Source organism: Crotalus tigris, unplaced genomic scaffold, assembly GCF_016545835.1.
Source record: "Crotalus tigris isolate CLP2741 ecotype Arizona unplaced genomic scaffold, ASM1654583v1 scf7180000024506.1728113, whole genome shotgun sequence".
Classification (NCBI taxonomy): domain Eukaryota; kingdom Metazoa; phylum Chordata; class Lepidosauria; order Squamata; family Viperidae; genus Crotalus; species Crotalus tigris.
This window is the reverse complement of record NW_024100677.1, coordinates 410,001-432,092: the sequence shown is the minus strand read 5'-3', so window position 1 is coordinate 432,092 and position 22,092 is coordinate 410,001. Positions and strand designations below refer to the sequence as shown.

Below are 22,092 nucleotides of genomic sequence, written 5' to 3'. Positions count from 1 at the left end.
AGAAAAAGACTTGAGTGATGAATAATTTGGAAATTCTGTGAAAAAACAGCTCATGTCTTGATTTGTTGTTTGCATTTTAATAAGCATCAGCAAGATCTGTTTTCCTGACACTAGCACTTTCATTTTAGAATGTTAAGCCTGCTTTCATTTCTTCAAAGCTCTGATTTCAGAGAGAGTGCTAATTTTCACATTTCATTGGATGTGTTTGGCATCCCACTGAGTTGTGACTTTTCAGATTTCATCAAGTCATAATAATTTGCTTAGGCCCTTTTGACAGAACTCCACCCTCTGGGTCACTTTTCTATCAAGACTCTGGTAATGCTGACTTGTGAGTACTGTATTTGGGGACCTGAGAAGTGACCTCCACCCACCCCATATTTGAAATTGAGTAGCAATCATTTCTCTTGTAAAACGTATCCTCAGAAATCTGCAGAGTAATGAAACATCAAGAAAAAAGCAAAGAAAAAATTCTCACAGTCTGAAACATGGCATTTAGTTTTGTTTCCCAACAGTCCCAGGCTCCATTGTCTGGAAATAAGGCAGATATTTTCAGGTCACATTCCTCTCACTCAGAGGGAGGGCACCCCATACAAAGCAGAGGAAAGAAGTTAACATCCCCCCCATGCAAGCACCTCTCCCCCCACAGAATAGCCGGTCCTGAAAATAAATACATAAGCATAAGCAGGAAAAGAATAAATGAAATACACTTGAGGGGTCTAACAGTTTTCTCCTGTCTGGGCAAAGCAAGCAAACTCTTGTGTTTTCATTTTCAGGTGAGAACTATTTTTGGAAAAAAACAATACAATAGATTGAAATACCCAGCGAGATAGTATTCAATTGACCAGCAGAGGATCAGCCTGCTGCACTAATATCTTAAAATAGCCAGAGGGAAAATTAAAGAATGAACCATAAATGCAACAAAACCCAGATGTTCCTGCCTATCTATAACCAGAAATTGCAGAATAGTCATTTGCATGGAAAAAAGGCCCAGGTATGCTGAGGGGTATAGCTAGTGTTGAGAGTGCTTTTTCCACTTAGCTTCATAAAAAGAATAATAAACAGACTAAAATTGACTCTTTTTTCAGAAAGAATGATCACACTTTGATCTTGTATGATACAGTATTGTATGAATGATTTTCCAGTGTTTTCACTATGTGTGTTTCTGTATGACATTCTCTGATAAAAGCTGTACAATAAAATGAAGCATGTGTACATTATCAGTACAGTTGTTCTGTATGTTGACCACCTCCATATGTTGACCACTTTAGTTCAGTCCCTCGGGTGATCAACTTTCAGGGGTTTTATTATATAAGGTTCCTCCCATACTTCCCATGTTAACATTCCTATGTTAATACCCACCTCTTCTCTTGCCTCCTAAGAATTGATGCCTAGTAAATGAACATTGCTATTAGCATAGAACAACTTTCTTCAATTTAATATCCCCCTTCCCCCCAATCCTTCGATGTATTACACTGATGACCATGCTGGCTGGAGATGAAAATTATAGTTCAAAATAAAGTGCTATGGTGATAAGAGGCATTTCCCATCCAACAAAAGAATGGTGTCCCCTCAAAAGAAAAAAAAAAAACCCACCAAGCTGGAAGAACATTTGGAGGACATCATGTAGGAGAAAATTAATATTTAAGATCTTTTATTTCGCTATTCTCAATTTCTAGCCTGCTTGGTGCAGTCAATCTAGAAAATAAAATTGGGCATAAAAGCTTCTTTATTATTAATGCTTTCAATATTATGAGCAACAGACTAGATCAACTACTTTAGATTTGCATAAGTTACTGTCTACATTTCTAAATGTTGGATGTATACTGTATAAGAATGAGCATATGGATAGATAAATAAATAAAGAAGGGACTAATGAAAGACTATTTGGCAATTCCTTAGAATATATGGGCTGGCAAATTTCCTAGTGACACTTGTTCTGCAAGCCAGAGATTAGTCGTCAGAAGACTGAGTAAACAATTTATTATCCACAATGCTCCTGGGACAGTGGTGACAGGATGGAATGTGATCCACTTTCTCCTGCGTAGAGATTGACAACTGGCTAGAACGAAACGTTCTGTCCTCAGATGGAAAATAGAAAGAACTGATTATATAGAAGGCAGTTCATCTTGGCCTGCAAGGTTCTGAGAACAATCAATATGTACTGTATTGAGAGATGACCTAGTCATGTAGTGATTAGGCATGTGAGATAGAAGATGGAAGCTGCAGTTGGCAGTTCTGACTATAACAATAAATTCATCTGGTCACTTTAAGAAAGTTTCCTTTCTTCTAATTAGAATAATGCTATAGCTATGCACATGGTAAGACTATCATTTCTCATCTGCAAAAATCCAGATGGCAACAAGGAGTTAATTTTCATTTTATCTTTGCTGCCATTTAATGGTGTTTGGGAGCTTTGCAATCCCAGCATGTAGGCTATATACTATACATCCCACAGACTTCTAATTGGAGATACATATTAACTGAAGTGTTCTCCTGATCCTATACAACCCAAGCTCATACCCTTCTGGTGGCGCAGTAGTTAGAATTCAGTACTGCGCCCTCTCTGCCCTCTGCCAGGAGTTCGAGACTGACTGGCTCAAGGTTGACTCCACCCATCCTTCCAAGATCTGTAAAATAAGGGCTCAGATTGTTGGGGGCAATATGCTGACTCTATAAATAATCTAGAGAGTGCTGTTAAACAATATGAAGCTGTATATGTCTAAACCTATTGCTATATATGAATAAACTATTTGTGACCTATTTCAATTGGGATTTGGCACTGAAATTGCTTTGTCAGCTTAGCAGGTGACCATACTGGAAGGTACTAGGGAGAGCATTGTGCTGGTTGTTCTCCTGGATCTTGAAACAACTTTGATGTCAGCAGCAATGGTATACCTTGGATCTCCTATTAGGGCTGGGGATTTTTGAATTGGCTTCAGCTGATATTGCTAAGAGAGCAGAGATCAAGTCTTGATATACTTCAGTATTGGCATGCTGTATGCTTATGTTATCATGAATGGATTTTATAGCAAAATATCCATTCTCTACCAAATATGCAAGCTCTGAATAATTCAACTCTCTCTATAAGCAAACACTTTTTTATGTATTTCCTATTTCTTAACTGCCCTTCTCCCTCAGATTCCTTTTTGGAGGAATATACTGTATATAAATGTGAGGTCCATAGCCTTGCTTAGTTTTTCTTCCCATTTTGAATAAATGGACTTAATTGCTAGGAATCTAATTGTACAACATATGGAGGGATAGTTTTTTCTTTAGTATTTTTGATTTTATGAGGTTTCTCCCTCTTTTTTTAGCATAAAATCCTTTTAAAATTATGTCTTATGCAAGAATATGGAATCACAGCATTATAAGCTCAGTAAGTATGTTGTTGGGGCAACCTACAGGCTTGATGAATCTTGAACACCTTTTCTGTTGGAGACCCACCTGACTTCACAGTCCAGACCGATTGGGTGACTTTGGATCAGTGATTGTTTCTCAGTCCAACCCACCTCAAAAGAGTTGTGAGGAACATGGGAGGCAGAAATATTTGTATGTTGGCTGCCTTGACTTGTCTTTAAAAAGGCTGGATAAAAATTGAATGATTTGTAATTCATGTAACAAGCCAAATTTAATATGGCATTGCTAAACTCTGCCTTTTGTTAGCCATTTAACTGATTCTGTTAAAAGAAACCACTGTTTTATTGATGAAGTAATTGTGTATATTCCAGAATCAATGCTAAAAAAGTGATTATAGTATTAGCATAGACTTATATACTTACCTAATATTACAGGCAATTTGATGGCTTCACCAATATTATTATTTAGCATATAGCATATCATTCAAATACTTTGGCCACCTAATGAGAAGGAAGGACTCACTGGAGAAGGGCCTAATGCTGGGAAAGATTGAGGGCAATAGAAGAAGGGACGACAGAGAATGAGATGGCTGGATGGAGTCACTGAAGCAGTAGGTGTGAACTTAAATGGACTCCAGAAGATGGTAGAGGACAGGAAGACCTGGAGGAACGTTGTCCATGGGGTTGCGATGGGTCGGACACGACTTCGCAATTAACAACAACAACAACAACAACATATCATTCATGGATTAGCAATATATATTAACATTTCACTTAGATTAGAAAAACTTTTAAAAAATATAAATGCTAAATAAGTAGGCAGGACTGCAAATATGCTGAATTTAAGAAAGAAGGTAGATCAGGGGTGTAGCATGCTTTAATTAAAAGGTTAATGTGAATTAGCGCCACTGTCCATCAGAGTAAAGAATGCAGCCAAAAAAACTGGAGGAAGTCTTACTTGAAAGAAGACAGCTTTTTATGAAAGTGCAATTTTACAATTGGTGTTTTTTTCACTTGCAGGCTATATATATACTGAATACAACTAAACTTATTTTAGAACACGGCTTTATCTTTGCATGGAGAAGATCTAAATTTGTATTCCTGACATAAAAAGTTTACTTTAGGAAAATCTTAGAATATTCTAAGCAGGAATAGGAAATTTTCACTGGTTGGAGGTCATATTTAGCTTTTCAAATAGCCAGCAGATAGCAAGAAATATTCCAATGATGTGGTGATGTCATTAAAGAGATATGATCAACTCATTTTTATCATAATTTGGAAGATGCGCTATTTACTTATTTTTACATTTTAAATATGAAAATCATACTGCCAGAATATGGCTATTTGGATACCCAACAAAGCAGTGTCCTCTTAAGAGTGCTTTGTTCTCACAGAATGAGTGCTGTTGGTTTTCCACCCTTGATATAGACAATATCGAGTTAAACCAAAGTTTATGTTTTTTCAGTATTTGGAGATTCTAAATAGGAGAAAAATGATCAACTTCCTTTCTTCCACTCCCCCAAATCCCATTCTTCTCTCACACAAAAACCTGATCTCTGAATCCTCTTGTAGTTTTTCAAGGCTATTGAGAAAAAAAAAAAAAGGATTCTCTGAAGTCCTTCTTGAAAAAAAAAGAGAGAAGAAGTCTGGATCTGATCTTTCTATTCAAGTCCTCCATGTATGAGTTAGTTATTTAAAGTTGACTGGGGTAATTTTAATTAAGTAGGATACTTGCAATAGAAGAGAATATCTGTAGCTCATGGCTCAATTCCGCTCATAGAATCCTTGGTGCTGAGTTTGGCCATTCACTTGTAGATATTTCCATTACCTGGTTCAGTAATATTATCAATGCTATGGAGAAGAAAGCCCCAGCCTCATCAACCCACCAGCAAGGTAAATCTACTGTACATAAACAAGGAGCAAATCTCACATTCACTAGCACTGATAACGTTACCAAGTCCGGTAATAAAACATCTACAAGTAAACAGCCCAGCTCAGAGAGTATCACAGTAAAATACTTGCTTCAGTAGTATTGCATTGTACAGCTTTAAATAAATAACAGCCAACACCGATAACTGCAGTTATTCAACTGATGCAACTCGGTAATTTTTATTGCAACTGGAAGACAATACATCACAGAAACTTTATGGAAGGTTTTGGGAGAGTGTTATTTACAATAATAACTGATGAAAGAGTTTGTCTTTGGCAATATGATTACACATCAAGAAACATAAAATGCAAGTATGCCTCTAGATCAACATTTTTCCATATTTCTGGCTGATTGCACTTGCCTTTTGACTGCTCATTTAGGTAAACACAAATACAACTTAACATTACTGTTTATGTCCCCATCACAGTTCTCATTTATATTAAAGAAACTGGCAGTTTCATTCAACTAGTACAGCATTTTCCGGGAAAAGAGGAATAAAATCAGAAAACAAAAAGAAAAAGAACATAATTGGCTTATTGCTGTACTAAATTAATCTATTGGCCAATGAAGGTCTCATGACCCTCCCCCCCAAAGCATTGATATTGTATATATTGGTCTTTTGATTGCTTCATCACTTTTTTTCTGCAGAACAAAAATATTTCAAAAATATCACAGAAGAGTATAAAAATGTACAAATCCATAATGCTTTTTCATACACACAGAAATCATTCCCTACCCCATCTCTTCCAACATTTGACCCCAAGGCAGACTGAAGTAGTGAGTGTGTATAATACAAAAGTGAAACCAGGGTAAATCAATTTGATTTTGAAATTCATTAATGCAAGTATTAAAACAGAACTCCAAGCACCAGCATTTTCATCTTAATAGTAGTACTGAAGGGAAAACCTAATCAGGTTCAAGCCAAGTCAGAAGAAATCCAAATCTGTAAGGTATATTCAGTCATCAGATCTTTTCTTCATAAACAGACTTATGACAGTGCAACTCAAATCTCCCCTTTCAGCTTCTGCACACAAATCTATTGGGAAAATATGTGTGCAAACCCACAACTGTTACTTCCTAATTTAATCTCTATCAATTGTCTTTTGGGTGAGAGGCTGGATTTAGCTGCTCTTCCATAATCAAAAGGTGGTTTGGTAGATATGGCTTTACTTTTTTTAAGCTAAAACTTTGTTGATGCTGGGGTATCAGTGATTCTCATTTAGAATTGAAAAAAAATGGAGCCATTCCTCTGTTATCATTGGCAACCAGATTCAAAAAAGTAGATTTTGTTTTAGGTAAGTATAGTTTCAAATGCTAGCACTGAAAAAATAGCAAAAGAAGCTCTATGAAAAAATGGTTTCAAAACATTTATTTCTAAATTTTGAATATTGATTAGCAAAATACAGCACCAGAGATTGAATTCAAAAGGTAGTTTTTGGTTAGTGAAGCAGGGCTGGCCCGCTGAGTTGTGGAAGAATTGCAGAGACACAGTTGACTTCATAAAACTTTCACATCTACAATTTTGCATTTTGATTCAAGGAAGAGTTTGGAGAAAATGATCCCTGGCTTACCAAAGTCTCTCCACCCAATTTTCCAGTTAGAACTACAATCAGAAGGGACGTTTGTATAAAGAAATGTGAAAAAAAGTAAGAGAATGTTCATATATATGATAGCATAGAATATTTAGTAAATACTTATAAAATTCAACTTAAAAAAAATCCTACACCAAGATTATAGATTCATAGGAAAAGTAAAATATGTGTGGTTAACTATGTTTTTAAATTCCTGATAGTAGAAAAACAGACGGTCAGAGGTTGTGCATGGTTCTTTCCATACTGAAGTATTAACATATATTACATATTAAATAATAATAAAGTTATTTAAATTAGATCACAGTGCTGCATTTATGTGCATAACAGTGTTTATATATTGCAGGCAGTGTCATGAAATTCACTCACAAATTTAACTACAACACAACCAAAAAAATGAATGACTCTGGTCAGTGAATGGAACATTTAACAAGCCTGAAAATAATTTAGTAGCCAGGACACTGAATTCCAGTATGGCAATTTTCTTACTGAAATCAACTTCAACTCTATATAGGAAAACCAGTCTGTTTTGCCTTTTTGAAGATTACAGAGAGTAGCAAGAACCTGCTAGTGTATAAAGAAATAGCACACTATTTCTTCTGAAGAAGTACTTCCATTTGTCATAGAAAAATGGCTTTCAAATCACTTCTGTTCTCCGGTCCAAGACAGATTATCTGAACTGAGTGGCAACAACTGCTGACAAGTTTTTATAGTTTATATATTCTGTGACATAATACACTAATAATCACCCATGAAAGTTTTCAAGTTGTCATCTATCTAATGCTATACAGAAATACAACTAGGAGCAATTTCCAAGAAAGATTTGCAGCTGGCATATTCTGAACAGCTGATCTAAAGTTCAGAAGATTTGTTCCAGTAGATTACTAACCCCACTTTATTTCTGCATCTTTTGGATGTAAGTCTACTTTTTTTCAGGGAAAGACATATGGATATCCTCACATCAAATCTCAATTAAGTTTCATTGTGGATACAAACCTCCATTCCAGCAGAACTGTATTCAACCTCTTTTATGTTGAAAGTTACAACACAGGTACTCAAAAGATATTTTTAGTCACCAAAGAACTGAATGGAACTCAAAGTATGACCACTGCATATTTTGGTGTGTTCAGAATTAAAGCATTGCTTGTAAAAGTTCATCATTAAAATGATTTAATGGCAAACCTAGATTGCTGATAAGCAATTCTGCAATGGTCTGCTATGAAAAAAACATTACTGAGAATTAAATCATAATCTAAACTGATGCTGGCTTGAATCCAAATTTTATTCCTGCCAATGGGAATATTCAGGACATGTTCCCAATAGCGTGTTTGAAAACAGAAATGAATTTCTTCCACACCAGAGCTGCAGCCCCTGAAAGTTGGAGGATTTTTTTAGCATAATGTGGGAAATGATATTTGGAGCTATAAAGAGACTAGATAATTGACAACAGTTGTTTCTTCCCTTATGTTAAAACCATCTATTAGAACAAAAGCTTTTGGTGACAGAGAAAGCCCTTTCATTTATGGAAGGAGAAATATGGAGTAAACATTTCACTATTTTATAGGAAAAAAATCTTATACATTATTTTGACAATCCAGTTCCTACAAAAATTATTTGCAGAAAAGCTGCCTCTATTACCCAAACACACTAAGAACGATATAACAAGGTAGATGCATGTGTTATCCAAGTACATATACACATTCTTCTTGTCACTGTGCCACAATGCATACAGAATAGGACTTCCTATATTCTGCTCAAGGTCTTCTGAGATACTGTCTCAGATTGTGCTGTCTTAAAGACCTTCAGACAAGAAGAATGTAACTGTGAGATCTACAACTCCTAAGATGGAAGTTAATAGCTTGAAGAAGTATGCCTGAATGTCAATGGGAATTAACTTACTGGCTTATTTTTAGTACTCTGTGTGGGAGTAAAGAAAGACCAAACAGATATTTTGTTTATTATTGCTTACATCTTCCAGTTATGAACATTCCCCTCTTGTTATTTTTAAATGGCTGAAGTGTAGGAATAAGGATGGGCTCAACACACAGAGGATGGATTTCACCTGAATTGAAGTAGTATCTGATGTTTTTAACTTGGGTCCATCTGCTTTATTTTCAGTTTGGCACTAAAGATCAGTTGGTACAATAGAATAGTGTTGTGGAGTTTGTTTAGATTAAACTATTGATTGTGGCTGTATGACAGACAAGGCAAACTCTTAGCAAATCTTCCATAATTTCTAATAAAATCCAGGTACTTAATTTGCAGCTTGTATACTGCTTACCCTCAAATGAATTTTGCCTTATTTTGTAAAAATATCAATTGTGATTGCTTTTTGTATAGCAATAGCTAAAATTATTTGCAGCACATTACTTTTTATTTAAGACATTACAACTTATTGATGTTCAGTTAGTGGGATACAGTCTGGTTGGAAGTATGTTGTATATTTCGGTGGAGTTTAGTGGACAAAGTACTGAGACAAATTGCTTTACTTTCAATGGAATTATGTAGGATAATATAACTTCAATATTATAATATATGCCCTCAGTTCTCTTTTTACACTGTGGTATTTTTCTAAATGTCAGAACATTGGCCTAAGCCAGGCATGTCAAACTTGCGACGTCATGTGACGTCGCGCAATGTATTGCAACTTTTCCCCCATTGCCGGCAATGGGGTGGGCACGGTTTCAGAGTGACGTATCCGGCCTGTGGGCCAGCAGTTTGACATGCCTGGCCTAAGGAATAAAATTTTGAGTTCAGAATCCTTCCAGTTTACAACTTAAACAGCTTAACTTTGAAATAATTATTCCATTGCAATAAATAGCAACAAAATATTTTACATTTCATCAGGACCCCATGGCAATCACAAGATGTATTTGGCACTCTTCTATGAAGAGAAAACTCTAATTCACTAATGTGGTTTCTTTTCATTCACTCTTAAAGATTCCTAATGTTTTTTTAGGCAAATATCAATTCTTTCAGAAGGTGGAGGCAGAAATAGGGATTCTGATTTTTGAATACACAAAAAAAGTGTCTTATAGACAATGCAGAGGTTGAACTTGCTTTCAAACCTTTGTTAGCTCAAGCCTGATTTGGCACACATTATTTTAAAAATCTATTTGTATCAGTTTTCAGTGGATACCACATATACTTCCTAAAATATAATTCAATGATAGCTAATTTCCAATTCTGTTTCAGTTTGTTGCCACTGTCTGTTCTCAATTCATCTTAATCGCTAAACCTTAAAACATCATCAATAACATCACTACTTCCATTGCTATAAAGCTATATTTATTTAAAACGAAGCTGCTAAGATCAAAAGAGCTGCCTTCCTAATACTATTCTTGGGAGGGCATCCTAGTTTTTTTGTCTGACTGTAGCTCCCACATTTTAAGGGAAATTTTATAAGCTGCAGAATCTGGATTCTTGACAAGATCATGCAAGTGTCATTTGGAACCTAATCTACAAGTCTTAAAATAATCTCAAGATTATGTCTGTCTATTCTGGTATTTTTTTGGGGTGGTGGTGGTATGGGATATTGGCCTTATTATAAACTCTACTGCCATGCAATGATAGTCCATTTACAGGACTACCACTGCAAACACAAGTATGGCCGTAACGAAGTTGCTTCTCAATCATTTACTCAAGTCAGGTTATGAACACAAATGAAAGCCCTTTCAAAACTTATCCCTTCTTGGCATATCTGTGTATCTCATTGGTTACAATCTCTCTGAAACCGAATTGCCCATTGTTTCCTCTCTCTCAACTATACAGTAAATTCAGTGTCTTTTCCTGGAGTCTTAATCATACACACTCACTACTTGCTTTGCCCTCAAAATTATTGCGTAATGTTAATACATGTAAAGACAACAAAAGGACAAACATGTTCAATAAACAGAGAAGTAGGGGAAGGGGGCTGAATGTGCAGACAAGGCAATATAATTCAACCATCCAAGCCCTACCCGAGCATGAAGTTTTATTTTTTAATATTGCAGAATAAGTTCCCCAACAGTCAGTATTTGTCCCTGAAAAAGGTTAAACCTTAAAACACCTGCTTCCCAAACAAAATAAAAAACAAACCAAAAAACCAAAAACCAAAACTAAGCCTATTGGCTTAAAAATTAGAGGCATAGCCTTTTCTCTATTTTTCTCTATTTATATGAAAATAATTCATGCTTCATGCTAAATACATTATTTACCTTACAAGAACTTTTGTTATCTTTGAATTAAAAAGGGGGGTTTTATTTTGTACTCCTGAGCCCCTCCCAGAAATGTATCCATGCAATTTGAATAAGGATCAGTGAATCTGGCTACAGAGGTTATAACTGGAAATATATTGTTATTTTTGCACAAATGAATCCTGGCTATTTAACAGGTACAGCGTTTTGAGGAGCACTGTACAGAGTTTTAGTTAAGATTAGGATTTCTTGACCAACCAAATATATTTGTTTTTTTTTAAATGTAATATAATACTAATGACAAGTTTTGTAGCATATGTATTTTGCTCTTCTCATGAGATCAATATTTTTATCCTATCAAAAAGGTTTCCTCATTTTGATCCTCTTTAAATATCTACTCATATTTTTATTTTAGATTTGATTGCTTTTCACTCAGGCAGTTAAGAACTCATAGCTTGTTTTCCCATAATATTTTTGCAGGCAGTGCCAATCTTCAGGCTTATGGCTTTTTTAAAAAACATTCTTTTAATTTAAATATAGAAGACAATTAATTGATTAAAGAATATTACTAATCCCCCCAACCCCCTCCACCCTTTTCTCCTTATATTATTGAAACTCATTGCATACACAGTTCAGTTTCCATAATTTAAAAAGTATTAAGTCTTCACATTATGAGCCATATACAGTATATGAAGCTTAGGTAATTCATTACTGTATAAGCAGCTGTTTTTAGTGGATATTCCAAGATTTCTATGGCACAAATGCAAGCAAATGCCACTATCTTATTCTTGATTCTGAAGATGGGCCTCTGACTTCCCTCAAATTTATGGAATATACATACATGCACACATACATACATTCATTCATACATACATTCTCTCTCATTTAATTATAAGGCTTTTAAATTATTTTTCTAAGAGCCTGGCCTGGATCTACCATATTATTCAATTTCTCATTATATATTTTCAAGTGCCAATTTCTATTCCTCTCACATTAACTGGTGGTATCACAGCGTAGTCAACCATGCATTTCTGACAAACTGGAGAAAGCAACGGCAATTTTGGCTTTCACTTATTTTTGTCTTCATGTAATGAAAAGCTTTTGTAAAATTAGATGAGTATCAGTATGAGTTCTATGGCTTCAATCTCCTTTAAAAAAATACAACACAAATATTTTGGGTTCAAAAAAGGAGGGGAAAGAAAAAAAAGAAAAAAATGGGGAAAGAAAAAAAAACTGAAGAAAGTATTTTCTGATATTGCCACAAATCATTAGAATTCACCTGACGTGCTGAAACAAAATCGTTTTATAAGTTCAGTCAATGGATTTGTTCTCATTTTTCGTCATGTCCTTTTGCTCTTTCTGTCCCTTTGCCGTCCGATTGGTGATGTTGTTCAAACAAGATCGAATTCCTGCCAAATGCAGGAGTGATCCAGCAGCTTCTTTCATCTCCTCATCATCACTCTCCGGTGGTTTCTCTGTGCGTCTCTTTTTAAGAGGCAGTGTGTCACTCGGTACTTTTTTCGCCTTCAATAAATGCTGACGTTTCTTGTGCTGAGAGGGGACCCCGCTATCAGCTACAGAATCCTTGGTCTCTTTTCGATTTTGCCGTTTGCTCTCATCCTCTGCCTCACTATGGCTCTCGTGGCTATGGAAATTGACCTCGCTGCCCTCACTACTGTCCCGGTTGCCTTTTGAGACAAATTCATAATGATCATCAGCAGAAGAAGAGGAAACAGAATCACTAGTGGGTGATGTGCTCCTATGGTTGGAAGATTTGGCACTGCTATAGTTATGATCCTCCTTTGGGTCACCACTCACCAATGGAGAACCACACGACTGCTCGCTATCTGTCCTCATTCGGCAATTTGCTATTCCATTCCTGGAAAAGAAGGAGAGAAAAAAGAAAAGAAAAGCATAGTCAAACTCCTTTGAAAAGCTGTATTTTTTGTGACAACAAGCAAATACGCAAATAAGTCAGATATCAAAAAGCTGGAAGGAGATGGGTAAATTAGGCACTCTCCTTAGTATTTACTGGGAATCTTAAAACTTTAAGGAGAGGAGAGTCATTAACTCTGCCAGCAGCAGTGAGCTATTCATTCTGGATGGCCTGCTGAGGGCAAAATAGTGAATTATTATCATTAGGAGCATAAAATTTAATCTGCTTTTCAAAAAAATCCAATCATTTGAAGGTTTATAGGTTTAACTAAGCAGACTAAAGTAGAACAAAGTCATATTTAAATTCATCTTGATTCTTATGTATAATGAAGTAATGAATGGAGATAAAGAATAATCTTATGAACCTGTTTGGTTGTTAGGATATAAAGGAGAAGTTCATTTTTTAATTTATTTATTCAGCCACCTATATTAGACACATGATTCCAGGCATCTAATGATACTTAAAAACAAGATAAAAACCATACAATAAAATTATAAATAACATAAATAGCAGTTGAGAAAATTCAACCAACAACAATTAAACATGATATCAACTTAGCCACACATCGGGGATCCCAGATTCAATGACAAAACCAGGTTTTCCTGGTCTTATGAAAGGCAGTAGAGCTGGGTCAAGTTCTTAAACACCAGGGGAATGTTGTTCCACAGGGCAGTTGCCATGATACAAAACTTTCTTTTAATGGGTTCCACCAAATGACACCCCCTAATAGATCAGCCTAGAGCATGTCTCTACTACTGGATCTAACAGGATGGGAAGATACGAGAGAGAGTTAGCCTCTCAAGTCCCAAGCCATGAAGGGCTTTAAAGATAACTACAGTACAGTGTACTGAACCTGAAAGAACAGTGACAACCAGTGCAGCTCACAAAACAGAGGTGTCAGATGTGCTGAAGGACTAGCACCCATAATTGTCCATGGCAATGCATTTGTACCAGTTGAAGCTTCCAAATAGTTTATAAGCAATCCCGTATAGAGCGCTTTGCAGTTATTCATCTCAAGATGCTGCCTGTGTCAGGCCTGTTTTTTCAACATGCAGAGAGACTATGGAACAATTTGAATCCTCTCAATGATTACAAACATTTCCAAGCTTTTAATTATTAAAGCTTGGAAACTTATTAAATTAATTTTGTTTATTTCAGTGTCATTTGTAGGTTTTGGATTGTCCATGCATTATGTTTATTTGCAGAATAAATATACTACTTTATATTTATCTGCAGAATAAGATGAGTAAGATATGTAGTAGTAATAGTAGTAGTAGTAGTAGTAATAATAATAATAATAATAATAATAATAATAATGATGATGATGATGATGATGATGTTGGAAGGGGGAGGTCATCTAGTCCAGCTCCCTGCTCAGGCAGCAAACCATTTTCAGACAAATGGCTGTCCAGTCTCTTCTTAAAAACCTCCAATGTTGGAGCATTCACCGCTTCTGGAAGCAGGTTGTTCCACTGATTAATTGTTCTAACTGTCAGGAAATTTCTCCTTAGTTCTAGGTTGCTTCTCTCTTTGGTTAGTTTCCATCCATTGCTTCTTGTCCTACCTTCAGGTGCTTTGCTCCCTCTTCTTTGTGGCAGCCCCTGAGATATTGGGACACTGCTATCATGTCACCCCTCATCCTTCTCTTCATTAAACCAGATATTCCCAATTTCAGCAACCGTTCCTTATATGTTTTAGCCTCCAGTCCCCTAATCATCTTTGTTGCTCTTCTCTGCACTCTTTCAATAGTGTAAATAAAATAAATAAATTAACAACTTTATCTTTTAATCACAATAATTTTGGGGCTATTGGTTATTGTGTTCAAATTTTCACACTTAATGGTTTTGAAAAATGTCACTACAATGAAGTTTTGATAACATGCAAATTTACTTCCACTCGGTTGAAAAAGGGAATAGTAATGATTTCTGGGAAGCCTTAGGTTCAGATTGGTAACTTGCCCTTTCAAATAACTCAAAATCCTTACAAACATCTTTAAAATAATCTTCCTTTTAAAACTGCTAACTAATTAAGAAATTTCTTATTAGCAATCTGGTGTTAATTCTCCACCACTGTTCCTTAATTAACTTACAGCTATGTACAAAGGTCTTACTCTTGCTTAGTACAGTATTTTGAGGCAAGAATATCTGCTGAAATTCTGATATTTTAAATCCATTTATTTTATTATTTAGATTTATTTGATTGTCTAAGCAAAATTCATTTGAATGTGGGCTGAGGTCAAAAAACCACACATTAGCCCTAAGAGCAATTTAAGTGCACAGAAAGTTCACTCACAATCAAAACCAATTACATCAATCATGTACATTGTGTTAAGTAAAAAAGCAATAACCCTCCATTCCCCTGGCAATAACAATCAATCAATCAATCAATCAAACAATCAATCATATAAGCCACCTGATGGGCTCCATGCCATTCTGGGGTCCCCAGGCCCATTGGCAAAACCAGTTCTTCAGGGCAGTGCAAAAGAGTATCAAAGTGGGGGCCAATCTTATCTCCATCATGATACAGTAAGTGAGTCACCACAGAGAAGACCTTTCTTCTTGGTCCTGCTAGATGAACCTCTTTAGGAGAGGGAACCCGTAGTATTCCCTGCCTCCTCATTCCGGTGAGTCAAGCGGATGTGACTGTGAAAATATGGTCCTTTAAATAATCTGGTCCCAAGCCATGTAGGGCTTTAAAGTTGACAATCAGTGTCTTTAATTGGACCTGGAAGCAAATGAAAGCCAATGCAGCTCCCACAGAAGAGATGACACATGGGCACATCTAGGCCTGCACAAAACCATGCAGGCCACTGCATTTTGAATCAACTGAATCTTCTGGACACCTTTCAAGGGCAGCCCCATGCAGAGCACATTGAATAATTGCATGGGACTTATTTTGTATGTCAAAGAAAGACAAGTAAGATTAAAGTAATATATATTTTCTAAGTGTTAATATCTCATGCTGTGTCTAGATATTTAACCAGAGTTTGAGTTCATTAGATTTAACAATTAATTCTATTTATTTTTAAAATCTATTTTAAAAATAAAAATTCATTTTAGAAACTGAGAAGGTAATTTTTACAAAATGCTGAAGATGAGAGGTATTTTTTACAAAATGCTGAAGACAAGATGTGAGGTCTATTTGCATCCAGGGAACAATGGATGCTGGCTAATTATATATGTTGTCTGGTTCCTCAGATGAGCCAACCAATATATGTATCATCTATTTTACTATAGAGATATTTATTAATATCAGAACTGTTTTTCTTTTAAAGATTAAAATGGATCAATATGCCTCTTTGATCTGTGCCATATTTGCAAGTTTTCATCTAATGACATACTTTCACATGAATCTGCCATTAAAAATATTTAAATGTTTATACTTCTATTAAATATATGTATTCCTCTCTTATCTTCCAGTCTATCTCAATAATGCCAAAAACTTTATTGTTAACTCACATTCCTACAAATCTGGGATTTTTATTTTATTTTTTTATATTTTATTTTATTTTATTAGTTTTCTGCACAGTTCATCATGAGATGACTTTAGGGTAGAGGTTCCCAACCTTTAGGGCACCAGGGACCGGTTCCATGGAGAGAGGTTTTTCCATGGACCGGAGGGTTCACGGTTTTGTGTGCTGCTTGCATTCCGCAGATGGAGTTTGCTTGTTTGTGCAGACCGGTTGCTGGCATGCTGCAGCCTGGTACTGGTGCAGAGACCAGAGGTTGGGGACCCCTGCTCTAGGTGACTTACAATGTTAAAAAGAATCAAACAATACAAAAATATGTACAGTATAAGAATAAAACACTATAAAAATATAAATCAGGTGTAACTAAAAGATGGAAAGGGAGGGAGTAGGATGAGCAGGAAGGGAGGTGGGTTCTGTTATTACTTTATCAACCTCATCCAGCACGACTGTCCCATTGGAGCCGTAGGCCAAATGGCAGAGCCAGGTTTTCAAGTTCTTGTGAAAGGTCAGAGGGTGGGAGCTGAGTCACACCTGGGGGCAAGATCTTCCAAAGGAGAGGAGAGAGTTTTGCCTAATTCTTTAAACCTATATGAAAAGCTGGAAATTCTATGCAAAATTTGTTAAAGCACAACTCCTCAAATTTCATTATTGATGGATACAGGTATTAATGATAATAGCATTTCTAGATAAAACTGTTTTTCCACCACTGAATACATTATTGTACAAAATAATACAAAATGCAGAATAATTCATTTTGGGAATTTCATTTTAATTCAGAAGAAAGTTACTGTAACACATGGGGGAAAATAATATTCTTGTTATGCCATTTTAATAACATGATTCCTGTGATTTACAGGTGTCCTTAGATCTGCCACACTTGATTCTCAATGCTGAGTAGATTATATACTGTAGTAATCACTGAAGAGCTAAAAATACAAGGTATTTCAATGATACTTCATTGAAGAGGAGTTACTTTAAGCTTTATTATTATGGTGAGTGTTACTTAAGGCTGCAGTTGGGTAATTCACAGATGCATTTATCCTATATCAGCTATTGCTATAAGCTTTAGGGCAGTGATGGCAAACCTTTTAGAGACTGAGTGCCCAAACTGCAACCCAAAACCCACTTATGCATTGTCGCGTGCCAGGTGGGTGTGGCCCATTGATGGGTGTGGCCAATTGGGGGGTGTAGCTCATTGGGTGGGCATGGCTTTGATGGTAACGGCAGACTGGGTGGGACTAAAAAGTTCAATCAATCAATTCCAACTTTGCAAGATCTTTTTTTTTCCCCACAAGAAGTTGAAATTGACTGATTGATTGAACCTTTTTTTTTTTGCACACGGCAGTGGAGGCCTAAAGCGAAAAGGTTTTATAAAACCCAGCTGCAGGCCTAGGATTGGGGCGACAGAAAGCAAAATTATTAGATGTGTATTTAATTTCAATTACTAAATTCATTACTAGTTAATTTCACTTAAATCCTATACTATTCAATCTTTGAGTCAAGCCTCTGGCATACCACGAAAACGCCAAATAACTTTGCAGCCAGAAAATATGGAACAGCAGTGTTCAAAGTGCTTAATAACAATACTGTATTCTCCAGACAGAACTCTCTCTATATCTTCCATCTTACTGATTTAATGTTGTTGTAGAACAATTGTTAGCTCCCCACAAGTCAATGGGGAAGCCAGCAGAAAATTAGAAGCCGCAGCTCATTAGGCAAGTAAGTGGAGGGAGCAACGGAAATGCTGTGCAGGTAAGAGAGGGTGCACAAGAGGCATCATATGGATCAGAGGGAGTGCGAGGGGTGCCATACTGACTGTGGATGGTGCATAAGAGGCACTACATGCCTGATGCAAGGAAGGGCACAACAGGGACCGTGCAGGTTGTGAGGTGGAGGGTGCATAAGAGACACCATGTGGATTGGAAAGAATGTGAGAGGCATCCCGCAGATTGGGAAGGGTGCAAGACAGGAAGCACAATATGGGTCAGGGAGATTGTGCACAAGTATGGCATAGCAAGGGTTGGGACAATATATGGAGTTTTGCAGGTGTTAGGTATCTCTGAAACAATGACCCTGTTAACAAATAATGGATTGTCTAGTATTATAATAACTGGCCACTGGAAAAAAAACACAGCTTCTTTGAATATTGTTCTATTTAGAGTCCTAGTGCAATTTGAGAACAAGCTCCTGCTCAATTACAAATGCCTAAACTCTAAAATCTTATGAAAAGTTTCTCAAAATATCCTGGTTTAAAGGAAACTTAGCATCTATGGATAATAAATTATGCAGATCTCAGTGTGTGAAAAAAGACAAAGGCAAATCTCCTTCAGTTAATAATATCTAAATGCAATGTCATTCATGATTGTGCAGGAAATCAGCTGCATTTACTATAAGGTTGTGTCACCAGTACAAGAACTAAGATTAAATGATGCCAAATGCTTAAGGGAAATCATCAAGGTATACATTCAAAGCAATGTAGTAGAGTGGAGAATTTTATTTGCACTTTTCTAAAACCATTTAGTGAGGTTTCAAAGAGAAATTAAAGATTTTTTTTTAAATTTTAAGATAAAACATTGATGTTTTGAGAATAATAGTAACAATTACATCAGTTTATGAAAAAAATGCTTCTTTTTCATTAGTTTTGCATAAACATGGGATGTGTGGTTCAATCAACAGCCTGTATGTTGTAGTAGTGTTACGGAAGAGCATTGTAAGTTTGAGGAGTTTAGTGATGTGTTTTGATATCTCCTTCATATTAAGAAAAGTCTAAAAGTTTAAAGCTCACGCTGAGCTAACCTACTTGTTTTTCATTTTGCTTGCTGAATAAAGAAGGAGAGAGAATCTTCACATAGTTGCAAATTTGTGAGAATCTCAGACTTTCAGTTCCCATCCCAGAGTCATTTGCCAAGTCAGGATCAGATCTTACAGTCCCATGACCATAGCAAGGCCATGAAGTCATAGTGCCAGTTTCTGATTAAAAATATTGGGGTTGTTTGTTGTGAGCTTCTGTACAGAACCTAGCACTGGGTACTGTGGAAACTAGCCACTCTTAGGGTACCTCTATTGTTGTTATTAAGGAGCTCCTGGCAGCTTACAAGAGATTTGGGTATTACCATCATTGCTTGTTGGTAAAAACTTCATATAATGCTTTTAAATCTGTTTGCTTAAGTTAATAATACAGCTTAAAATGTCTTTATCCACTGGTATGCTCAATATCTCAGGATCCAAAAGAATTAATTGCCTGGGAATCTGACACTTGGGCAAACAGATGCCTTTGCATACTATCAGCAATAATGGTTTTGCTCCAAAAGGCAAAAACTAAAGAGGCAGGGGACAAGGGGTGAGAAATTGTACAGCATGCCAAATACTTTCATTTTAACAAATCTATTTAAACGAATATGCTTAAAATACCTCAAATGCAAATTGTTGCCTGTTTTTGAACAGATGATCAAAAAACAAGTATTTTAATATAAAAAAATAACACCAGCACATTGAGGAAGACAAACCTTTATGCAAGGATCTGGAAGAATAAATAATAGATCCTGAATTAGAAGTAAAATAGATTTGAAGCACGCAAAGGGACGCACATACCATCTGTTGGGAATACCTTAAAGTAGCTCTGAGCAGCTGACGCTGCATGACCTTGGAAAAAGATACATAGAGGTTAAGAGCTTCCCAAATAGATGCTATATATCAGTGGTGGCGAATCTATGGCACGAGTGAAAGAGGCGGCACTCAGAGCCCTCTCTGTGGGCACGCACGCTGTCGCCCCAGTCCTAGCCCTTCAGCTGGCTTTTATAAAACCTTTTCGCTTTAAGCCTCCGCTGCTGTGTACAAAAAATAGGTTCAATCAATCAATCAATTTCAACTTCTCGCGGGAAAAAAAATCTTGCAAAGTTGGAATTGATTGACTGAACTTTTTAGTCCCACCCAGTCTGCTATTACCACCACAGCCACGCCCACCCAGTGGGCTACACCCACCAAATGGGCCACATCCACCCGGCACCCAACAATGCATAAGTGGGTTTTGGGTTGCAGTTTGGGCACTCAGTCTCTAAAAGGTTTGCCATCACTGCTATATATGCATCCATGCAGGTGCTGAATAGCTTGTCTTTTGAATCCAGATCTTTGCACAGGCATGAAAATCAGCAGCTAGAGTGTCCTTGCCTTTTTGTGAGTGCATAGAAGCCTCTCCCACCCCCACTGTGTTCAACAAATGAAATGCACTTATAGGAAAAGCTGCCTAAAGCCTAAAAGCTTTCCCAAATGAGGCGACTCTGAATTGCAAATGCTGTGCTTGTGGGAACTGATGTGTTCAACAGACATCTTCACTAGCATTTCCCAGGCTTCCTACCCCATAAATATAGTTTAGAAAAATTATTTAACAAAACAACAACAACGGTTTGTTATTTTGAAAAATGCCTTTGAATCCAGTGGTCCCCCCTTAAGCTTTGTAAAAAAAATGGTGGGCTGTTACATCCCAGAGCTATGCCCTCTTTCCTTGAACAAAAGTAAACCGGTAATGAAAAAGTATTCCAAGAGAACTTGGAGATACCATTCAAGTGTATCTAACTACTCATATTCCTCCATGGCAGCCATTTTGCAATAGCACCTTCAATATTTATTTATTACATATATTTACACATCATACAGCTCCCCAAACCATAAGTACAATATAATAGAATAGAATAGAGGGACTTTGGAGGTCTTCTAGTTCAGCTCCCTACTCAAGCAGGAGAACCTATACCATCTCAGACAAATGGCTGTCCAGTCTCTTCTTAAAAACTTCCAGTGTTGGAGCATTCACCGCTTCTGGAGGCAAGCTGTTCCATTAGTTCAGTGATGGCGAACCTTTTAGAGACTGAGTGCCCAAACTGCAATCCAAAACCCACTTATGTATCGTTGGGTGCTGGGTGGGCGTGGCCCGTTGGGTGGGGGTGGCTGCCGTGGTAACGGCAGACTGGGTGGGACTAAAAAGTTCAATCAATTCACAATTCCAACTTTGCGAGATCTTTTTTTCCCCAGTGGGAAGTTGAAATTGATTGATTGATTGAATCTTTTTTTTGGCACACGGCGACGGAGGCCTAAAACGAAAAGGTTTTATAAAACCCAGCTGAAGGCCTAGGACTGGGGCAACGGTGCACGTGCCCACAGAGAGGGCTCTGCATGCCATCTGTGGCACACGTGCCATAGGTTCGCCACAACGGCACTAGTCAATTGTCCGCACTGTCAGGAAGTTTCTCCTTAATTCCAGGTTGCTTCTCTCTTTGATCAGTTTCCAACCATTGTTTCTCATCCTGCCCTCTGGTGCCTTGGAGAATAGTTTGACACCCTCTTCTTTGTGGCAGCCCCTCAAATACTGGAATACTGCTATCATGTCTCCCCTATTTCTTCTTTTCTTTAGATTAGCCAAATCCAAATCCTGCGCCGTTCTTCATATGTTTTAGTCTCCTGATCATCTTAGTTGCTCTTCTCTGCACTTTTGACTCAACATCTTTTTTGTAGTATGGTGAGCAAAATTGGTTGCAGTATTCTAAGTGTGGTCTCACTAGGGTTTTATAAAGTGATACTAATACTTCGCGTGATCTTGATTCTATGCCTGTGTTTATACAACCCAGGATTGTATTAGCTTTTTTG

General features: G+C 36.8%; 1 protein-coding gene across 3 annotated transcripts in view; it reads right to left on the bottom strand.

Moving 5' to 3' along the window:
* Window positions 1-5,432: 5,432 nt before the first annotated feature.
* FOXN3 (forkhead box N3) overlaps window positions 5,433-22,092 on the bottom strand; it is a 224,068-nt gene continuing 207,408 nt past the window's right edge. For all 3 annotated transcript variants that reach the window (XM_039333463.1, XM_039333464.1, XM_039333465.1), the window contains one exon: window positions 5,433-12,929. In XM_039333463.1, coding sequence (XP_039189397.1) covers window positions 12,362-12,929 — 568 coding nt within the window. In that variant the 3' untranslated portion in view covers window positions 5,433-12,361. The remainder of the gene's footprint in view (window positions 12,930-22,092) is intronic.